This window comes from Microcaecilia unicolor, chromosome 5, assembly GCF_901765095.1.
Source record: "Microcaecilia unicolor chromosome 5, aMicUni1.1, whole genome shotgun sequence".
NCBI classification, from domain to species: Eukaryota; Metazoa; Chordata; class Amphibia; order Gymnophiona; family Siphonopidae; genus Microcaecilia; species Microcaecilia unicolor.
Genome location: NC_044035.1, coordinates 110,596,165 through 110,614,775, shown reverse-complemented (window position 1 = coordinate 110,614,775; position 18,611 = coordinate 110,596,165). Strand labels below are relative to the sequence as shown.

Sequence of the window (18,611 nt, the reverse complement as noted above, 5' to 3'; positions counted from 1 at the left end):
GTCTTTTTACTACGCAGTAGTAGGGCTAACACACAGATAGTGCACGGCAAATTGGAACTACTGCCGGGGTAGTGCAGGCACCCGGAAGTAATTCCGAAGTTGGCATGCGCTGTTTTCCAGTGGTAGAAAATAATTTTCTATTTTCTACTGCGGTGAGTGGCCTATATGTGCCAGTTCACAGAATTGTCCCATATGTGCATCTGAGTAGTGTTATCAGAAACAGAACTGGTATTTAAAAACAAATTAAACTACAAAAACATATTATTAAAGAACATTTTTTGGTCTCTTTCGTATCAGGTGAACTACTTTTTGCTCACCTGTTCAAAAATCCAGATTGGTCAGCCTTCCACTGTCCAGAGGAAGGAAGCCAAATTCTTTCATTATCATCCTGCATCTGAAGCCTGATAGGCCGTTTTAGCCCCCATGAGATGTTCAGAAGACCTTCAATTATTAGCTCACCTTCTTCCTATCAATGTAATAAATCATTTATTTATTAGGATTTATTTACTGCCTTTTGAAAAAATTCACTCAAAGCGGTATATATATTTATTTATTGCATTTGTATCCCACATTTTCCCACTGTATGCCAGGTTCAATGTGGCTTAAGGTAAAATTATGTATCATACCTGATAATTTTCTTTCCATTAATCATAGCTGATCAATCCATAGACTGATGGAGATAGAGAGCAATCCTTTTGCCTCCCTATATGTGGTCATGTGCTGCCGGAAACTCCTCAGTATGTCGATATCCAAGCTCCATCCGCAGGACTCAGCACTTAGAGAATTACACCCACAAAGGGACACTCTGCCCAGCTCACCACCGCCGAAACGGGGGAGGGGAATTAACCCAGCTCATCCCCACATAAGTGGGGGAGGGGAATCCGTCCAGCTCATCCCCGCGGAGCGGGGGAGGGACACCACCCCGCCGATGCGGGGGGATCTGGCTTATCCTGCAACCGCAACCACGGGAGGAGCTGACTGACCCTAACTCCGCCGAAGCGGGAGGGGTACAAAGCTGCCCTACTGCCGCACGAAGCGGCAGGGAGCGCCGGCAGAATTTAAGTCTCAATCCAGCCCCGTAAAACGGAGGGGAGAGGAATGCAGCAGCTCACTGTAACACAAATTCGTCTCAACTCTTGAAGAATCCATTGAAAAACTTGAACACGAAGTCCTCCTGAACAGGAACTGAAGACTAACTTGAACCTGAAATGCAACCAGAATATAAACAATACAGATTTCTGGGAGGGACTATGGATTGATCAGCTATGATTAATGGATAGAAAATTATCAGGTATGATACATAATTTTACCTTCCATATCATCATGCTGATCAATCCATAGACTGGTGGGATGTACCGAAGCAGTACTCACCCAGGGTGGGACATAAAAATCCCTGACCGCAACACTGAAGCTCCAAACCGGGCCTCCGCCCGAGCAGCCACAGTCAAGCGGTAATGCCTGGAGAAGGTATGGGCCGATGCCCAAGTTGCCGCCTTGCAAATCTCTTCCAAGGAGACGGACCCGGCCTCTGCCATCGAGGCCGCCTGAGCTCTAGTGGAGTGAGCCTTCAGCTGGATAGGCGGCACCTTCCCCGCGGCCACATAAGCTGCTGCAATGGCTTCCTTGACCCATCTTGCCACTGTAGGCTTAGCAGCCTGCAGACCCTTACGAGGACCTGCAAACAGGACAGATGATCCGACTTCCGGAAATCATTGGTCACTTCCAAGTATCTGATGATGACTCGTCTCACATCCAGATATTTGAGAGCACAGTATTCCTCTGGGTAGTCCTCCCTACGAAAGGAAGGGAGACAGAGCTGCTGATTCACATGGAAGCGAGAAACAATCTTGGGCAGGAAGGAAGGCACTGTGCGAATAGACACTCCTGCCTCCGTGAACTGCAGAAAGGGCTCTCGACATGAGAGTGCCTGGAGCTCGGAAACTCTTCTGGCTGAAGTGATAGCCACCAAAAAGACTGCTTTCAACGTCAGGTCTTTCAGAGATGCCCTTGACAAGGGTTCAAAAGGCGGCTTCTGCAAGGCTCTTAGCACCAGGTTCAGATTCCACACAGGCACCACTGAGTGCAGAGGAGGGCACAGGTGATTAACTCCCTTGAGAAAGCACACCACATCTGGCTGCGAAGCCAGGGAAGCACCCTTCAGGCGGCCCCTGAAGCAAGCCAGAGCCGCTACCTGGACTTTAAGGGAACTGAGCGACAGGCCTTTCTCCAGACCTTCTTGCAGGAATGCCAACACTGAAGAAATTGGAGCAGTGAAGGGAGAAAGTGAGCCTGCTTCACACCACGCTGCAAAGGTACGCCAAACCCTGGCGTAAGCAGTAGAAGTAGAGCGCTTCCTCGCTCTCAGCATAGTGGCGATGACTTTGTCTGAGAAGCCCTTCTTTCTCAGACGCTGCCGCTCAATAGCCAGGCCGTAAGACCAAAGGGGGAGGGATCCTCCATCACCACGGAACCCTGATGCAACAGGCCCTGCTCCACTGGCAGCCGCAGAGGATCGTCCACTGAGCCTGATCAAGTCCGCATACCAGGGACGTCTGGGCCAGTCCGGACCCACCAGGATTATCCGGCCCAGATGCTTTGTCACCCGGTCTAGCACCCTGCCCAACATGGGCCAGGGCAGAAACACATAGAGAAGCTCCTGTGTCGGCCACTGTTGGAGAAGAGCATCTACTCCCAGGGATCGAGGGTCCCGTCCTCTGCTGAAAAAGCGCGGCACTTGGCAATTGGCCGATGACGCCATCAGATCTAGGCTCGGCTGGCCCCAGCGCTTCGTGATGTCCAAGAACGCCTGAGCAGATAGCTGCCACTCTCCGGGATCCAAGGTATGGCGACTGAGAAAGTCCGCCTTGACATTCATGACTCCGGCAATGTGGGCCGCTGACAGCTGTTCCAGGTTCGCTTCCGCCCACTGGCATAGATTCATGGCCTCCTTGGCTAGAGGGGCGCTCTTGGTACCTCCCTGGCGGTTGACATAGGCCACAGCCGTGGCATTGTCCGACAGGACCCGTACTGGCTTCAACGCCAGTACCGGGATGAACTCCAAAAGCGCCAACCGAATGGCTCTGAGTTCCAGGAGGTTGATAGACCACTTTGCCTCTGCAGGAGACCAGAGCCCCTGCGCTGTCCTTCCCAAGCAGTGGGCTCCCCAGCCCGACAAAGAGGCGTCCGTCGTGACGACAATCCACTCCGGGGTCACCAGAGGCATTCCTGCAGACAACTTGTCTGTCTGCAGCCACCAGCTCAGCGCCTTGCGCACTGCTGGGTCCAAGGGAAGGCGCACAGCATAATCCTCCGACATCGGAGTCCAGCGCTGCAGCAGAGAGTGTTGTAGTGGTCTCATATGAGCCCTGGCCCAGGGCACTACTTCCATCGTGGCCGTCATAGAGCCCAACAGCTGCACATAGTCCCAAGCCCGAAGAGGAGAGGCTACTAGGAACTGGTCCACCTGAGCCTGAAGTTTGACAATCCGATTGTCTGGCAGGAACACTCTGCCCACTTGGGTGTCGAATCGAACTCCCAGATACTCCAGGGACTGAGTCGGGCGCAGCTGGCTCTTCTCCCAGTTGATGATCCACCCCAGGGAGCTCAAAAGAGCAACCACCCGGTCCACAGCTTTGCCGCACTCTGTATAAGAGGGGGCTCGGATCAACCAGTCGTCCAGATAAGGATGGACTTGTACTCCTTCCTTTCGCAGGAAGGCCGCGATGACCACCATTACTTTGGAGAAGGTCCGCGGAGCAGTAGCCAACCCGAAAGGGAGGGCTCTGAACTGAAAGTGTCGGCCCAGGACTGCAAAACGCAGAAAGCGTTGATGAGGAGGCCAGATGGGAATATGCAGGTACGCTTCCTTGATGTCCAAGGAAGCCAAGAACTCCCCTGCCTTCACTGCCGCTATAACAGAGCGGAGAGTCTCCATGCGAAAGTGCCGGACTTTCAAGGCCCGATTGACCCCTTTGAGGTCGAGGATAGGCCGGACAGAACCTCCTTTCTTTGGTACCACAAAGTAAATGGAGTAACGTCCCTTGCCAATCTGATTTTCTGGCACCGGAACGTCCGCACCCAGGCGTATCAGGTTGTCCAAGGTCTGCTGCACTGCCACAGCTTTGACCGGAGACTTGCAGGGAGAGAGTACAAACCCGTCTCTTAAGGGTCGGCAGAACTCTAACTTGTAGCCGTCTCTGATGACTTCCAGAACCCAAGTGTCTGAAGTTACCCTGGTCCACTCGCCCAGAAACGAGGACAGGCGTCCTCCAATCTGCACTGGGCCATGGACCAGGGCCCCGTCATTGGGTACGAGACCCTGGGGGAGGACCGGAGGGCGTACCTCCGGGACGGCGGTCTCTGCGAAAGGAATGCTGCTTGGGGGAGAAGTTCCTTTTGAAGGAAGAGGGGGCACAGGAGCCCGACTTGCCCGGGCGGTACCGACGGGCTTCCTGAAACCGTCCTCTGGAGATACCGGGGCGAGCACTGGCCCGAGCCCTGACCTCTGGTAACCTCTTGCCCTTAGACGTGCCGAGATCGGTCACGATTTTGTCCAGCTCGACCCCAAAGAGCAGCTTGCCTTTAAAAGGCAACTTAGCCAGGCGGGACTTAGAGGCGTGGTCCGCAGACCAATGTTTCAGCCAAAGCCAGCGCCGCGCAGAGACTGTCTGAGCCATACCTTTAGCCGAGGCTCTCAAGACATCATACAGTAAGTCTGCCAAATAAGCCAAGCCCGATTCCAGGGCCGGCCAGTCAGCCCTCAAGGAAGGATCCGAGGGGGAAGCCCGCTGCACCATCGTCAGGCACGCCCTGGCCACATAGGAGCCGCAAACTGAGGCCTGCAAACTTAAGGCAGCCGCCTCGAAGGACGACCTTAAAGCCGCTTCCAATCTTGTCTTGGGCGTCCTTTAGGGCCGTGCCACCTTCCACCGGCAACGCCGTTTTCTTAGTCACCGCAGTGATTAAAGAATCCACGGTAGGCCAAATAAAGGCCTCACGTTCACTTTCAGGCAAAGGATAGAGGCGGGACATAGCCCTAGCCACTTTGAGGCTCGCTTCCGGGACATCCCATTGAGCCGAAATTAAGGTGTGCATGGCATCATGCACGTGGAAGGTTCTAGGCGGGCGCTTCGTCCCCAGCATAATGGCAGAGCCAACAGGGGCTGAGGGAGAGACGTCCTCTGGCGAGGAAATCTTCAAAATGCTCATGGCCTGCAGGAACAGGTTGGGCAAATCCTCTGAGCGAAAGATCCACGCTGCAGAGGGGTCATCCGCTCCATCCGAGCGGGAACCCGTCTCCTCCAAGGAATCCCCAAAGGACCGTTGGGAGAACTCAGATACGCTGCCCTCATCTACATCAGAGGAAACAGCGTCCTCTAAGGCCTGGGAATCCAACCGAGGGCGTTTACTTCCGGGGGCCTCAACCCCGTTATCGGACAAGGGAGAAGGGGCAGCGTTTTGCATAAGGAAGGCCTGATGCAGCAGCAAAATAAACTCGGGGGAGAAACCCCCCAGACTGTGTATTTCAGTAGCCTGGGCCACAGCCCTAGACGCACCCTCAACCGGCGCTCGCAAGAGCGGGGGAGCAACATGCTGTGCATCCAAGATGGCGTCCGGCGCGACACTCCGCGAAGGAGCCGCGCGGGAAGAACGGCGCTTAACTTTAGCCGCTTTTTTGCCGTCGCCCAAATCAAGGGCGGCCATGGCATGAACGTCTCCCAGCTCAAGGGCGGCCCAAGAAGAAGCCGTCCGAGCAGAGTGGCCGGCCAAGATGGCGGAGGCGAGCAGCGGGGGATGGGCGTTTATGGCGGGAAAAACAGCCGCGCCGGAGGAAGACCCGGGACACTGACCGGCCTCCAAACTGACACCCAACAAGGGCGAATCGGACTTTAAAACCCCCGCATCCCCGCTAGAAGCGCACACGCGGTCCGGGGAGCGATTCTTTGCGCCCTCGCCCTCCGACGCCATAGGCCACGTGGAGATCAATCGGGGAACCCCCTGCCCGCTATAAAAAGGTAAAAATTACCTGCTTCTCGCTCCGAGCTGTAACGACCTGGTGTCCTAGTGAGTAGCTGCAATAAACGTTTAAATAAACGTCGAAATAAACGCCCTTAAGGACGTCCAAAAATTTTTTTTTTTTTTTTTAACGGAGCCAGCGGGAGGGGGGAGAAAAGGAGGGACCTGGCGCCACCAGGTTTGCACTTGCTCAAGAAGAGCCCTCAACTCCAGGTACTCAACAAAACCTAAAGATTAGGCTTGGAGACCTAGCCAGAGCTGCTGCTGTGTGTGACCACCACCTGCTGAGATAGAGAACATACTGAGGAGTTTCCGGCAGCACATGACCACATATAGGGAGGCAAAAGGATTGCTCTTTATCTCCACCTGCTGCTAGATGGACACAACCCACCAGTCTATGGATTGATCAGCATGATGATATGGAAAAGGCGGTTACAAAACTTAGATTTTTAGAAGTCTAGTACATAATACAGAAGTACAATAAACACGTAGGTTGATATATTAGCACATTGTGAGAGCGGTTAATATTATTGTTTTCCATTTCTGAACTTTTCGTGATGTAAGGTGGTGTGGGATTAGGCAGATCCGGGGGTGGGGGGGAAAGACTTCTTGAAAAGATGTGTGTTTTCAGTTTTTTTCTGAATTGTAGGTAGTTTTCTGTGAGTTTCAGGTCTTTGAGTAGTGAGTTCCAAAGTTGTGTGCCTATAAACGAGAGGCTTGCGGCATGTGAAGATTTGTATTTTATACCTTTGCAATTGGGGTAGTGAATGGTTAGGCAGGTTCTTGCTGTTCTCGTCACGTTTCTTATTGGTAGATCGATAAGTTCAGTCATATAATCTGGTGTGAGTCCGTAGATGATTCTGTGGACTATTGTGCATATTTTGAATGTTATGCGAGCATTAATAGGAAGCCAATGTAAGCTTCTTAGGAGGGGTTTCACGCATTCGAAGCGTGTTTTTCCGAAGATGAGTCTGGCAGCCGTGTTTTGTGCCGTCTGTAGTTTTCTTATGATTTGATCTTTGCAGCCTATGTAAATACTATTGCAGTAGTCTACATGGGTTAGCACCATGGTTTGGATCATGTTGCTGAATGAATCCCTGGGAAAGTAAGGTTTTATACGTTTGAGCTTCCACATAGTATGGCACATTTTCTTGGTCGTGTTCTTAGCTTGGCTTTCTAGCGTTAGGTTGCAGTCAACTGTTATGCCTAAGACTTTCAAGTGGTCTGAGATTGGGATATTGGTATATAGCAAGTATAACCCCAGACAAATGCAAATAAGCAATTTCAACAGTAAAATATTCAAATAGCAATACTTAGTCCGTTATTGAGATGGACATGCGGGAAGCCACTGCTTGCCCTGGGATTGGTAGCATGGAATGTTGCTACTAATTGGGTTTCTGCCAGGAACTTGGCCACTGTTGGGAGGCAGGATACTGGGCTAGATGGACCATTGTTCTGACCCAGTATGGCTACTCTTATGTTCTTATACTACGGCACAGCAAGCTATTTACAAAGTCAAGACAACACACATTAAAACAGCTTAACAGCGTAACTTACTATCAGTAATGTGCATCACTTGGTGCATGTAGGTATGCCCATTTACACCTGTCACTGACATAGTTGTAAAGGGTTGGCATGCCCATGCCAACTTACGCTACTATTTTATGTTTAAATATTTTATTGGAAGGATAACACCAAATTACACAACCATCATACCAAATCGTCAAATCAGTATGTCATCATTCTAGCATTAGATAAGAACATGTACACTTATGAGTTTTTGTGTGTTTTCTCCCTTCCTTTCCCCTCCCCTACCCAATTCCTGTCCCTGCTACTACAGTATCAACACAAACCTGTGTCTCTATATTTGATTAAGTGAGTGAGTGATAGTGCCTTCCACAGTAACCCACAATCACAAAATGTAACAGCAAGGTGTATAGGCCTAAGCTAAGTGCATTTCAGGGCTTAATTACTGATATGCCCCCGTTCTTGCAAACAATCCTCGCCCATCCTAAGCGTAAATATTCATTTAACAAGGAACTTCTCCCTCTAGATGGGAGAGTGACCCACATGGGCTCCCACTGTGCCTGGAACATCTGGCTCAGGGTGCTTTCCATATCAGTTACTCCACATCTATCTACTCGCATTTGCTTTACTAGCTGTGACCGCCACACCTGCATAGGGGGCTCTTCTTTAAGTCTCCAAAACTGTAAAATAGTAGTTATTCCAAAATCTACTGCCATCCTTGCAAATGCTTTAAATCCCTCCGGGGGATCCGCTGTATATTTAAAAATGTTAAATAATAATAAAGGATCCCAGAGAAAGGTGCAGTTCCATAAATCGGTCCATCCCCCTTACCACCCTTCGCCAGAAATGTTCTATATACTGGCAACTCCAGAACATATGCCCCAGAGTAGCCAATCTGTGGTTACATTTCGGACATGCCCCGCTTGCAGCAAACCCCGCTCGACATGCTCTATGGGGAGATATGTGTGTTCTCAATACCCACCTATATAGTCTCTCTCTTACGCTACTATTTTATAATGGCACCTTCAATATAGAAATGGCGCCCAGCACATTGGATTAGATTTATTAATTTGATATACCGCTTAATACAATTGTGTTAAAGTGATGTACGATAAAACACTTCAAAATACAAAATGATCATACAGTTACAATAAAATAAGATACAGTATTAGTATTAGAATTTAACAATAGGTTCCATAACCTAACAGAAGCAAGTTTCGAAAATCCAAGTTTTCAACACCTTGTGAAAGCCAAAGTTGCTAGCCATGTCACTAACATTGGATGGTAATGCGTTCCATAATAAGGGTCTTATGTAGCTAAAAGCTTTTTTTCTTGTAGTAGGCAGCTTAACAATTTGGAGTGAAGAAGTTGTAACAAACAGTGCTGAGAAGAGGATAAGAAAAATGTTATTGCTTAACTAACTCATCAGAAAGATATTCAGATAAATTCAAAACAGAGCTTTAAAAACCAAATATATTTTAAAATAAATTCTTGAAGAGATAGGCAGCCAGTGTCAATCAGATAATAAGATACCCAGGCAGTACTTTAAATTTTGAGAAACAAAAACCAGATCCAAAATGTTGCCCTGCGAATGAGTAGGAAAATGAACTACTTGAATAAAACCCAAATTTCCCATTGTTTCTAAAAACAAAGCATGCATGCCATTCTTAGGTCTGAGCAACAGGTATATTAATATCTCCCAAGACTAAAAACCTATCACTATCCATACATAGGTTAGAAAGGATATCTATAAATGCATAATATACTCAGCATTAGGAGGACAATATACTATGAGAATACGAATCCCAGATCATTTGGTTTCTTTTTATTCAACCAGACATTCTATGTTTACAAAACTAACAGAAATCTGTGTAAATATTAAATGGGTATGGTATGCATTTCTTAATACGTTTACCATTTAATTGATGCAGTGTGACATTAAGTTGCGGATTTATGACAGTATTTGGATTTACAGCAGGGGAAGAGGGGGGAGTGGCGGGGGAAGGGGAATTTCTTGGAAAACACTGTCATTTATATTTGGTTATATTTTGGATGAAAATTGGAATGTGACCATTTGGTAATTTGTATCTTGATTCTAAAATATATTTGACGTAAATCAGTACGGTAAATTAACACAAGTCCCCCTCCCCTTTTAAATTTACGAGGCATATTAAAGTATAACCTGTTGGACAAAGTTGATTAAGAGAAACACTGTCCCTTTCCACCAACCAAGTTTCAGTTAAACATAAAAAAATTCAAACTCTTATAAATAATCCAATCACAAATATCAAATCTCTTTTTTTACCTACAGCACCTGTGGCAGTGATTTAGATTTCATGACTGGTATTGGCAGCAAAACTCAAGGCCTGTGCACATCATTAAGTTTCTTAACAAAATCAGGCCTAGAAGAAATAAATACAGGAATGGTATTTAAACCATCCACCTTAGCAAAACACATGATCATCGGTAACACCACTTCACAAAACCAAATACTAGGTCTTCATATAAGTCGCTGCTCAATCGCTGTGCAAAGCAGCGCACCTTTGGCTTGCACCTTAGATGACGTATCAAGTGATGGTGCGCTGCTAGGCGCTAAGTTTAAATAGTGCTGCATGTGATATCAGAAAGGGGGCAAAGCAAGCTCCTACACCCGGACTCCAGAAGCAGTGGCTGGCACAGCAGAGATGGAACAAGACTGCACTTCAGAGTCAAGCTGGAACGCTCCTGGATGCCAAAGTAGAACAGCTCAGCACTCTGGTGCACTTAAATGGAGACACCAATTTATAGAATTGCTTCTTACATGCTTAATGGCAGCTGAGAAATATAGAACTTTCCTATCCATGTATTTTGAAAGGCTCTATGAATAGTTCAGGTCAAAAATCTGCCTGACATGCTGAAGGGGAGGAGAAAGAGCAGAGTGAAGGTGGCACAACTAAACTGTCCATATAGAACCAATATTCAGCCTCTATGCTAGAGCTTCCCAAACCATGGGTTGGGAACTCAAATAGGGGAACAAAACCTGCATTTGAGTTCACAATGTGGGTGGACCCTCCATAGGTGCATCATTATTCTGCCCCTCCAGTTCTATTTAACCACAATCATGGGGTCACGGCCACAAAAAGAATGAAAAGTTCTGCTCTATACAGATAATACAGGTAATTAATAAACCCTGAACAGCAGGCCTAAACTAAATGGATTAAGCCAACAGTGGTCAACAGCCAATATGTATATTCAGTGCTAACCATAAATATTAAATTTAAAAAGTGGCATCTGTCTAATGCTGTAAACTATGCCCATAGTTATTAATTAGATACAAGACACAAACAAGACAGTTAAGAGAATACACAGTAACAGATTTACAACAATATTTAAAACTTTTTGCCTTAGAAAGAATGCTTTGCTAAAAATAGAGCTTGTGATTTTCTCATAATTCAAAATAAAACTTTTAGAAACCACTGGATCAACATTCATCTAGTACAGTCATTGTCTTAAGTTAGGCATCAGCACTTGCAATTAACTTAGTATGTATATTCAGCCGTGCTAATCTGTACAGGAAGCAGTGTGAATGTACTTACTTATGTTTATTAGATATAAAACACTTAGCCTGCCCATCCACAGTTCTAGGTAGGTCTCAAACAATATATGAAATATTTAAAAAGCAAATAATAATCAATAAAAACAGATCATAAAATATATAAATTGATTACAAAACAGAGGCCAAACACTCACCCATTCACACCTGCAAACACACCTTGGATACTCAACAACAAACTATCACAAGTATTTCCAAATGCTATCCTAAACAAGCGAGTTTTAATCTGCTTCCTGAAACACAAGAGACTCTTCTTCAATCTAATCTCTTCCGGAAGGGAGTTCCAGAGAACAGGACCAGTGATCAACAAGAGCACTTAAGTGACCTTATTTGAAACAACTGTCAACAAGCCATACCTGCTGGAGCACAACAAACAAAAGCGTACCAAAAAATGATGGAAGAGCGTAGTGTATGGTAACTTCAAGTGAGAACGAAAAACCACTAACGAGTCTTCGCTTGCAGCCAAATAGCTCGTGTGAGATCTCACTTGCTTTAGCGCTCGGAACACTTTATGTGCTGCTTGTTTATCTCATATTGATTATAGACATCATTCCAAGTGGACATTTCAATACAATTTAAGAGACCCCCTGATGCAGGCCCTGTTGGCTGAAACACAGCTGTGTCGAGTCTTGTTTGCTTCATAACAAACATTTAGACCAACTGAAGCATTGTCTGCCATTTTTGAGTCATCTATGCTGTTGTGCTCTGTACCTGGATATTCAGCATCAATATCTGAATATCAGGTGGTGTTGAATATCTGTTTGTAATGGACAGAGCCAGGAGTTAGTCAGATCATGGAGATATCCATTGCTGCTATTATTATTATTAGCATTTGTATAGCGCTACCAGACGCACGCAGCGCTGAACACCTGATACAAAGAGACAGTCCCCGCTCAAAAGAGCTTACAATCTAAATAATACAGACAGACAAGACAGTTACGGGTGAGGGAAGTAATGGGTGAGAAGGGAGAAAGGGACAAGGGGAGGGCAATTGTGGCTAGGAGCTAAAAGCAGCAGTGAAAAGGTGGGTTTTCTGCATAGATTTGAAAACAGGTAGAGATGGAGCTAGATGTATAGGTGCAGGAAGTCTATTCCAGGCATAAGGTGCTGCGAGAGAAAAGGAGCGAAGCCTGGAGTTAGCAGTGGAGGAGAAGGAGGACGACGAGAGACTTGTCCAGTGAGCGAGGTTCACGGGGAGGAATGTAGGGAGAGATGAGAGCGGAGAGGTAATGGGGGGGCTGCAGAGTGGATGCATTTAAAGGTCAGTACGAGAAGTTTAAACTGAATGCGGAAGCGGACAGGGAGCCAGTGAAGTGACTTGAGGAGCGGGCTAGTGTGGGTATAACGGTTCTGGCGGAAAACAAGTCGTGCCGCAGAATTTTGGACAGATTGGAGAGGAGAGAGATGGCTGAGCGGAAGACCAGTGAGAAGTAAATTGCAATAGTCCAAGTGAGAGGCGACAAGGGTGTGGATAAGGGTTCTGGCAGCTTATTCAGAAAGGAAACCTCCAGATAAGTTAGGAGATGGTGTCCTATGTTATCTGGAAGGTTACCCAGATAGTAGAGCTGAATATTACCGGTCTCCAGGCAATCCTGGGCTCTGCCTAAGCACCGTCCTGGACTGTTAGTGCTAGGGCAGTTTGTAGAGCTTTCCAGTATCATTATTTAGATCAATGGTTCTCAAACCTATTGTCACCATCATTATATGCAAATCTCTCATATGCACATTCATTAGGGATATCCTGAAAACCCAACTGGCTGGTGGTTTCCCCAGGAAAGGTTTAAGAATCACTGAGCTAGATAATGCCACTGAAAATCCAGGACATTGCCCTGGTTAGTGTCACTTATCTCGAGAGTGCCATCTGCTATTGGAGAAATGCCAAAGAATACCAGGCCGTATGTTTTCTAAATCCACAGCAATTTTGGGCTTTTGTACATATTAAAGAGCATGCTGGCATCCCGGGATCCATAAATGTCAGGATGTATTTTTTCACGGAGAGAGTAGTGGATGCTTGGAATGCCCTCCCGCGGGAGGTGGTAAAAATGAAAACGGTAACAGAATTCAAACACGCGTGGGATAAACATAAAGGAATCCTGTTCAGAAGGAATGGATCCTAAGGAGCTTAGCCGAGATTGGGTGGCAGAGCCGGTGGCGGGAGGCGGGGATAGTGCTGGGCAGACTTATACGGTCTGTGCCAGAGCCGGTGGTGGGAGGCGGGGCTGGTGGTTGGGAGGCGGGGATAGTGCTGGGCAGACTTACACGGTCTGTGCCCTGAAAAGGACAGGTACAAATCAAGGTAAGGTATACACAAAAAGTAGCGCATATGAGTTTATCTTGTAGGGCAGACTGGATGGACCATGCAGGTCTTTTTCTGCCGTCATTTACTATGTTACTATAACTGCTCAATCAATTAATGGTCAAGTTTGTCCACTTCTATGCCTTGCTGATTTTTGTTTCCCTTTGATTTTCCCTGTTATTGTTCATTTATCTGTTCCCCCTTAGTTTGGGGTCTGATGTAAAATCAGGAAGAACATAGGGGCCCTTTTACTAAAGCTTAGCATGCACTAAGTACCACATGGCCCATAGGTATAAAATAGGATGTGCATTTCGTGCACACTAATGTCCGTTAGTACGTGCTAAGTTTTAGTAAAAGGGCCCCATCACAAAGGGCCCTAGAGAATTTCATTTTGTATAATTGCTTTCCCTATTATTGCTTTTTTCTCTTGAAAATATAAATAAAAAGTAAAAATATCAGAGAGAAAAACAGACGGTTCAAAATTTCAAATTCTTTATTTGAAGGACATTTTTCTGTTAACTGCAAATCATTTGTAAATGAATGCAGCTAAAGCTATATCACATGTTTTCTAGCTCTCTCAGTCTCATTTCTTCTTTATAAACACTGTAAACATAGATACCCACCTTACACCATTGAAAGAATCAGAATTGTATCAAACACATCATGTACCTCCCATCCTAACTCTGGATTGATGAGTTTCCTATTTATTGCTGACATGTTTATTACTTATAATAAATAGGATTATTGTATAATATTACATATATTTATTGTCATTCACAAAATCTAGCAAGAGGAAATGAAAGAAAACACCCTTTTCCTATGTGCTATGTCCTCTTACACAATCTGTGCGCCAAAGAGGAAGTGCTGGAAATCTGGACCTGTGACCTTGTAAATCAAATGCTACAATTACTTGATTATGCAAAAAAACAAATCAGGAAGCATAAGAATTTCTTTTTAGTCTTAGTATTTTTATTAATTTTGTTGCAAAGAATAATAACAGATAACAGCAATTGTAATACAATACAATGCAACGCAATGAAATGTAAAGTTTAGATTTAACGTTGGGAGCTTAAAGATGACAAAGGAGAAGAGGGAGAAAAAACCCCAAACAAAACAACCTGAGGATTTAAGATAAAGTATGATTCATGCATATATCACAATTGATAGTCAATCAGCAATAGGATGAAAAAAAAGAAGGAACACTTCTCATTTTACTTCTTTAAAGTAAGACAACAATGGAGACCATTTTTCCTTATCTCTCTATATAAAACGCACCTCCAACGTTCTAATGAAGCCTCTGTTAGTTAGCCAACATTCTAAGTGAAGGGGGTGAGATCGCATTGTGTCTGCCCCGCCCACGCGTCAAACGTGATGACGTCGAGGGCGGAGCAATGACACTCAACCAATCGCAACGCTCGGCAGCGAAGCGTCAGGGAAGGAGGCGGCGCTCTCGACGTCTAGCCTTCCCTTCGCTGTGTTCCGCCTTCTTCTGACGTCAAGGATGACGTCAAAAGAAGGCGGAACACAGCGAAGGGAAACCTAGACGTCGGGAGCACCGCCTACTTCCCTGACGCTTCGCTGCCGGAACCGCAACGGAGGTAAATTTAAAAACAATAAAAAAAAAAAAAACAACCCATGTTGGGGGGAGAGAAGAGGGTGGCCACTAAAGTACAACAATGGGAGCGGGAGGGCAGGGGAGAAACGACAGCATGGATGCGAAGGGGGGGGGGGGGGGAAGAAGAGGGCGGGCCAGGCTGGGACATGAGAGAGAGAGAGGAGCATGGATGCAAGGGGGGGTCATGGAAGGGAGACAGGGGACTTGCTGGAAAAGGATGAATGGAGGCGGCAGGGGACAGAGGAGCATGGATGGGCATGGATTGGGAGGGCAGGGCAGGGCTCAGGGAGAGAGGGCAGTTGCTGGAAAGGGATGAATGGAGGGGCCAGGTGACAGAGGAGCATGGATGGGCATGGATTGGGAGGGCAGGACTCAGGGAGAGAGGGAAATTGCTGGATAGGGATGAATAGAGGGGACAGATGGGCATGGATGGATATGGATTGCAGGGCAGGCCTCAGGGAGAGAGGGCAATTGCTGGATAGGGAAAATGGATGGGCCAGGTGACAGATGAGCATGGATGGGCATGGATTGGAAGGGCAGGACTCAGGGAGAGGGGAATTGCTGGATAGGGATGAATGGAGGGGACAGATGGCCATGGATGGATATGGATTGCAGGGCAGGCCTCAGGCAGAGAGGGGAAATGCTGGATAGGGAAAAATGGAGGGGCCAGGTGACAAAGGAGCATGGATTGGAAGGGCAAGACTCAGGGAGAGGGGAATTGCTGGATAGGGATGAATGGAGGGGACAGATGGGCATGGATGGATATGGATTGCAGGGCAGGCCTCAGGCAGAGAGGGGAAATGCTGGATAGGGAAAAATGGAGGGGCCAAGTGACAAAGGAGCATGGATTGGAAGGGCAGGACTCAGGGAGAGGGGAATTGCTGGATAGGGATGAATGGAGGGCACAGATGGGCATGGATGCATATGGATTGCAGGGCAGGCCTCAGGCAGAGAGGGGAATTGCTGGATAGGGATGAATGGAGGGGCCAGGTGACAGAGGAGCATGGATTGGAAGGGCAGGACTCAGGGAGAGGGGAATTGCTGGATAGGGATGAATGGAGGGGACAGATGGCCATGGATGCATAAGGATTGCAGGGCAGGCCTCAGGGAGACAGCGGAATTGCTGGATAGGGATGAATGGAGGGGCCAGGTGACAGAGGAGCATGGATTGGACTCACACTTTCACTCTGACTCTCAAACACTCACTCTCACATACACTCTCCCAAACATACACACTCCGAGGAAAACCTTGCTAGCGCCCGTTTCATTTGTGTCAGAAACGGGCCTTTTTTACTAGTATAAGATAAAACAAGGTGATTTTTTTTTAACAAAATATGTTTCATATTTATAAGTTTGAAATAATAAATTCCACCATTCTTGATAAGTGACTTGGTGCAGAGCTTTCCAATGTGAAAAAAAAACTACATTCATTAGACTTTAACATGTTTCTAAAACATTGATCCTTAAGTATCACCTATTTATATAATACTAGACTTTGAGCCCGTAAAAACGGGCTATTATAGGAAGGGGGGGTTGAAAGGCCCACCCCCACCGCCGAGTTCGCCGCTGCCCCTCCCCCTCCGAGTTCGTGCCCCCCCCACCGAGCCGTCACCACCCACCTTCCACCCGGCCGGGCCCTCGCTCCGCTATTGAAACAGCGAGGGTCCGGGAACGCAGCACTGAGCTCTGCTGAGCTGCCGACGTCGGCCTTCCTTCTTCTTCTCTGCCTGTCCCGCCCTCGTGTGACATAACGTCGGGTGGGGGGAGCGTTAGACGGTGGTGTCCCTCCCTCAGCAATGCGCAGTACAGACCCTCTGTGTTCCGCCCCCCGTCATCACGTATTTACGTGGGGGCGGGGCAGAGAAGGTCTCTACTGCGCATTTGCGAGTGAGTACGGTCACTCGCCGTTTATATGTTTGATTGGACCAGTAAGATGGAATACGTCTATCAAAATAAGCCATATATCTTTCCAAAATTTTTGAATACATATACAATCAAATGTAAGATGTTTAATAGTGCTTTGTTGGGATTGGCAGGACCAACATAAATTGGAAACCTGAGGGTCAATTATGTGTGACCCGAGAGGTGTCCATAGGGATCTATGTGTAAAGAAATAAAGAGATTGTGTTATCGAAGAAGATCTGAAGCATTTAAATAGTGAACTCCACATCTGTTCCCAATTTTTATCTGCAATAGATTGCTGAATATCCTCTTCCCAGCATCTACACAAGCCCATACATTTAATAGGAGATTTGCTTAAGATGAAAGTATAAATATGGGATGGAACATGTCTTGCCGACTGAAATCTCTTAGTTATATCAATGAGCTCAGGAGTATGATGCATCTTGGGAATTTGTAAGTTGCTTTTCTTTAACATTGAACTGAGCTGTAGCCATTGATAAAATTGAGTATCTAATAAAGAAAATTCGACTTTCATAGCTGAAAATGGTTTCCAAGTGTGATTGTTCAAATCAATAAAATTGTTAAGATCTCGTATACCTATGCGTTGCAAATGTGACTTGTTTTTTATTAATTGTAAATTCAGGATTATTCCATATAGGCATATATGTGGTAGAAGACCAAGGAATGCTTAGTTGATTATCAAAAGAGGATATTAAGTTATGAGTAGTACTGATAATGGGATTAGAAGCAGATGCATACCAATTAAATAAGAGCGTATTAATGGATCTATAATGGATTGCTCGAATACCCATCTAGGTGAGGAAGCAATCCATTCCAATCCTTGACGAATAATAAACGCTTTATGATAAGGTAAGAGATCAGGAAATCTTACCCCTCCTTGCAATTTAGGTAATTTTAGTTTACCTAAGGAAATTCTGGGTGACATAAAATTCCACAGAAAACCCAAGAGTAATTTTTCCAACTTTTTATAAAAAATACTAGGAAAAAGGAGAGGATTCATACTCAAAGCATATGTAATTTTGGGAACTATCATCATTTTGATAGTGTCATGTCTGCCCCACCACGTTAAGTTGAGTGGGGACCAAGATAAAAGACAATTTTCAACCTTGGCTATAATTTTGTCAGAGTTTATTTTGATGGTGGTAGGGAGATCCCTATCAAAAAAACCCACCCAAATATTTAATAGAGGAGATTACCCATTTAAGGGGATAACCTGGAATAGTAAAAGGAATAGCGGTATCATTTAAAGGCATCAATTCAGTTTTATACCAATTGATTTTATAGCCAGATAACCTTGAAAAATGAGAAATTAGCTTAATAAGTGCTTTCATAGATGTCTGTGGAGCAAGATATAACATTATATCATCAGCATATGCTGAAAGCTTGAACTCCTCCCTAACCATGAAAACGCCAACAACATCATTTGAATTTCGAACAGCTACCAAAAAGGGTCTCAAGAGCCAGATTGAATAGTAAAGAAGATATAGGGCAACCTTGTCTGGTGCCTCTGTGTAACATAAATGGAGCAGAATGCTCACCATTAGCTGCAATTCGTGCAGTTGGTAATGAATACAATAGGTGCAACATGTGTAGGAAGGGTTCAGGGAAACCAAAATGTCTGAGTACATTAAACAAGTATTTCC

The 18,611-nt window shown here is 46.1% G+C and overlaps 1 protein-coding gene across 5 annotated transcripts in view; it reads right to left on the bottom strand.

Moving 5' to 3' along the window:
- The window catches only part of RASSF4 (Ras association domain family member 4), a 116,757-nt gene that overhangs the window by 29,190 nt on the left and 68,956 nt on the right, over positions 1 to 18,611 (bottom strand). For all 5 annotated transcript variants that reach the window (XM_030203180.1, XM_030203184.1, XM_030203182.1 and 2 more), the window contains one exon: positions 318 to 466. In XM_030203180.1, the coding sequence (XP_030059040.1) occupies positions 318 to 466 (149 nt within the window). The remainder of the gene's footprint in view (positions 1 to 317; positions 467 to 18,611) is intronic.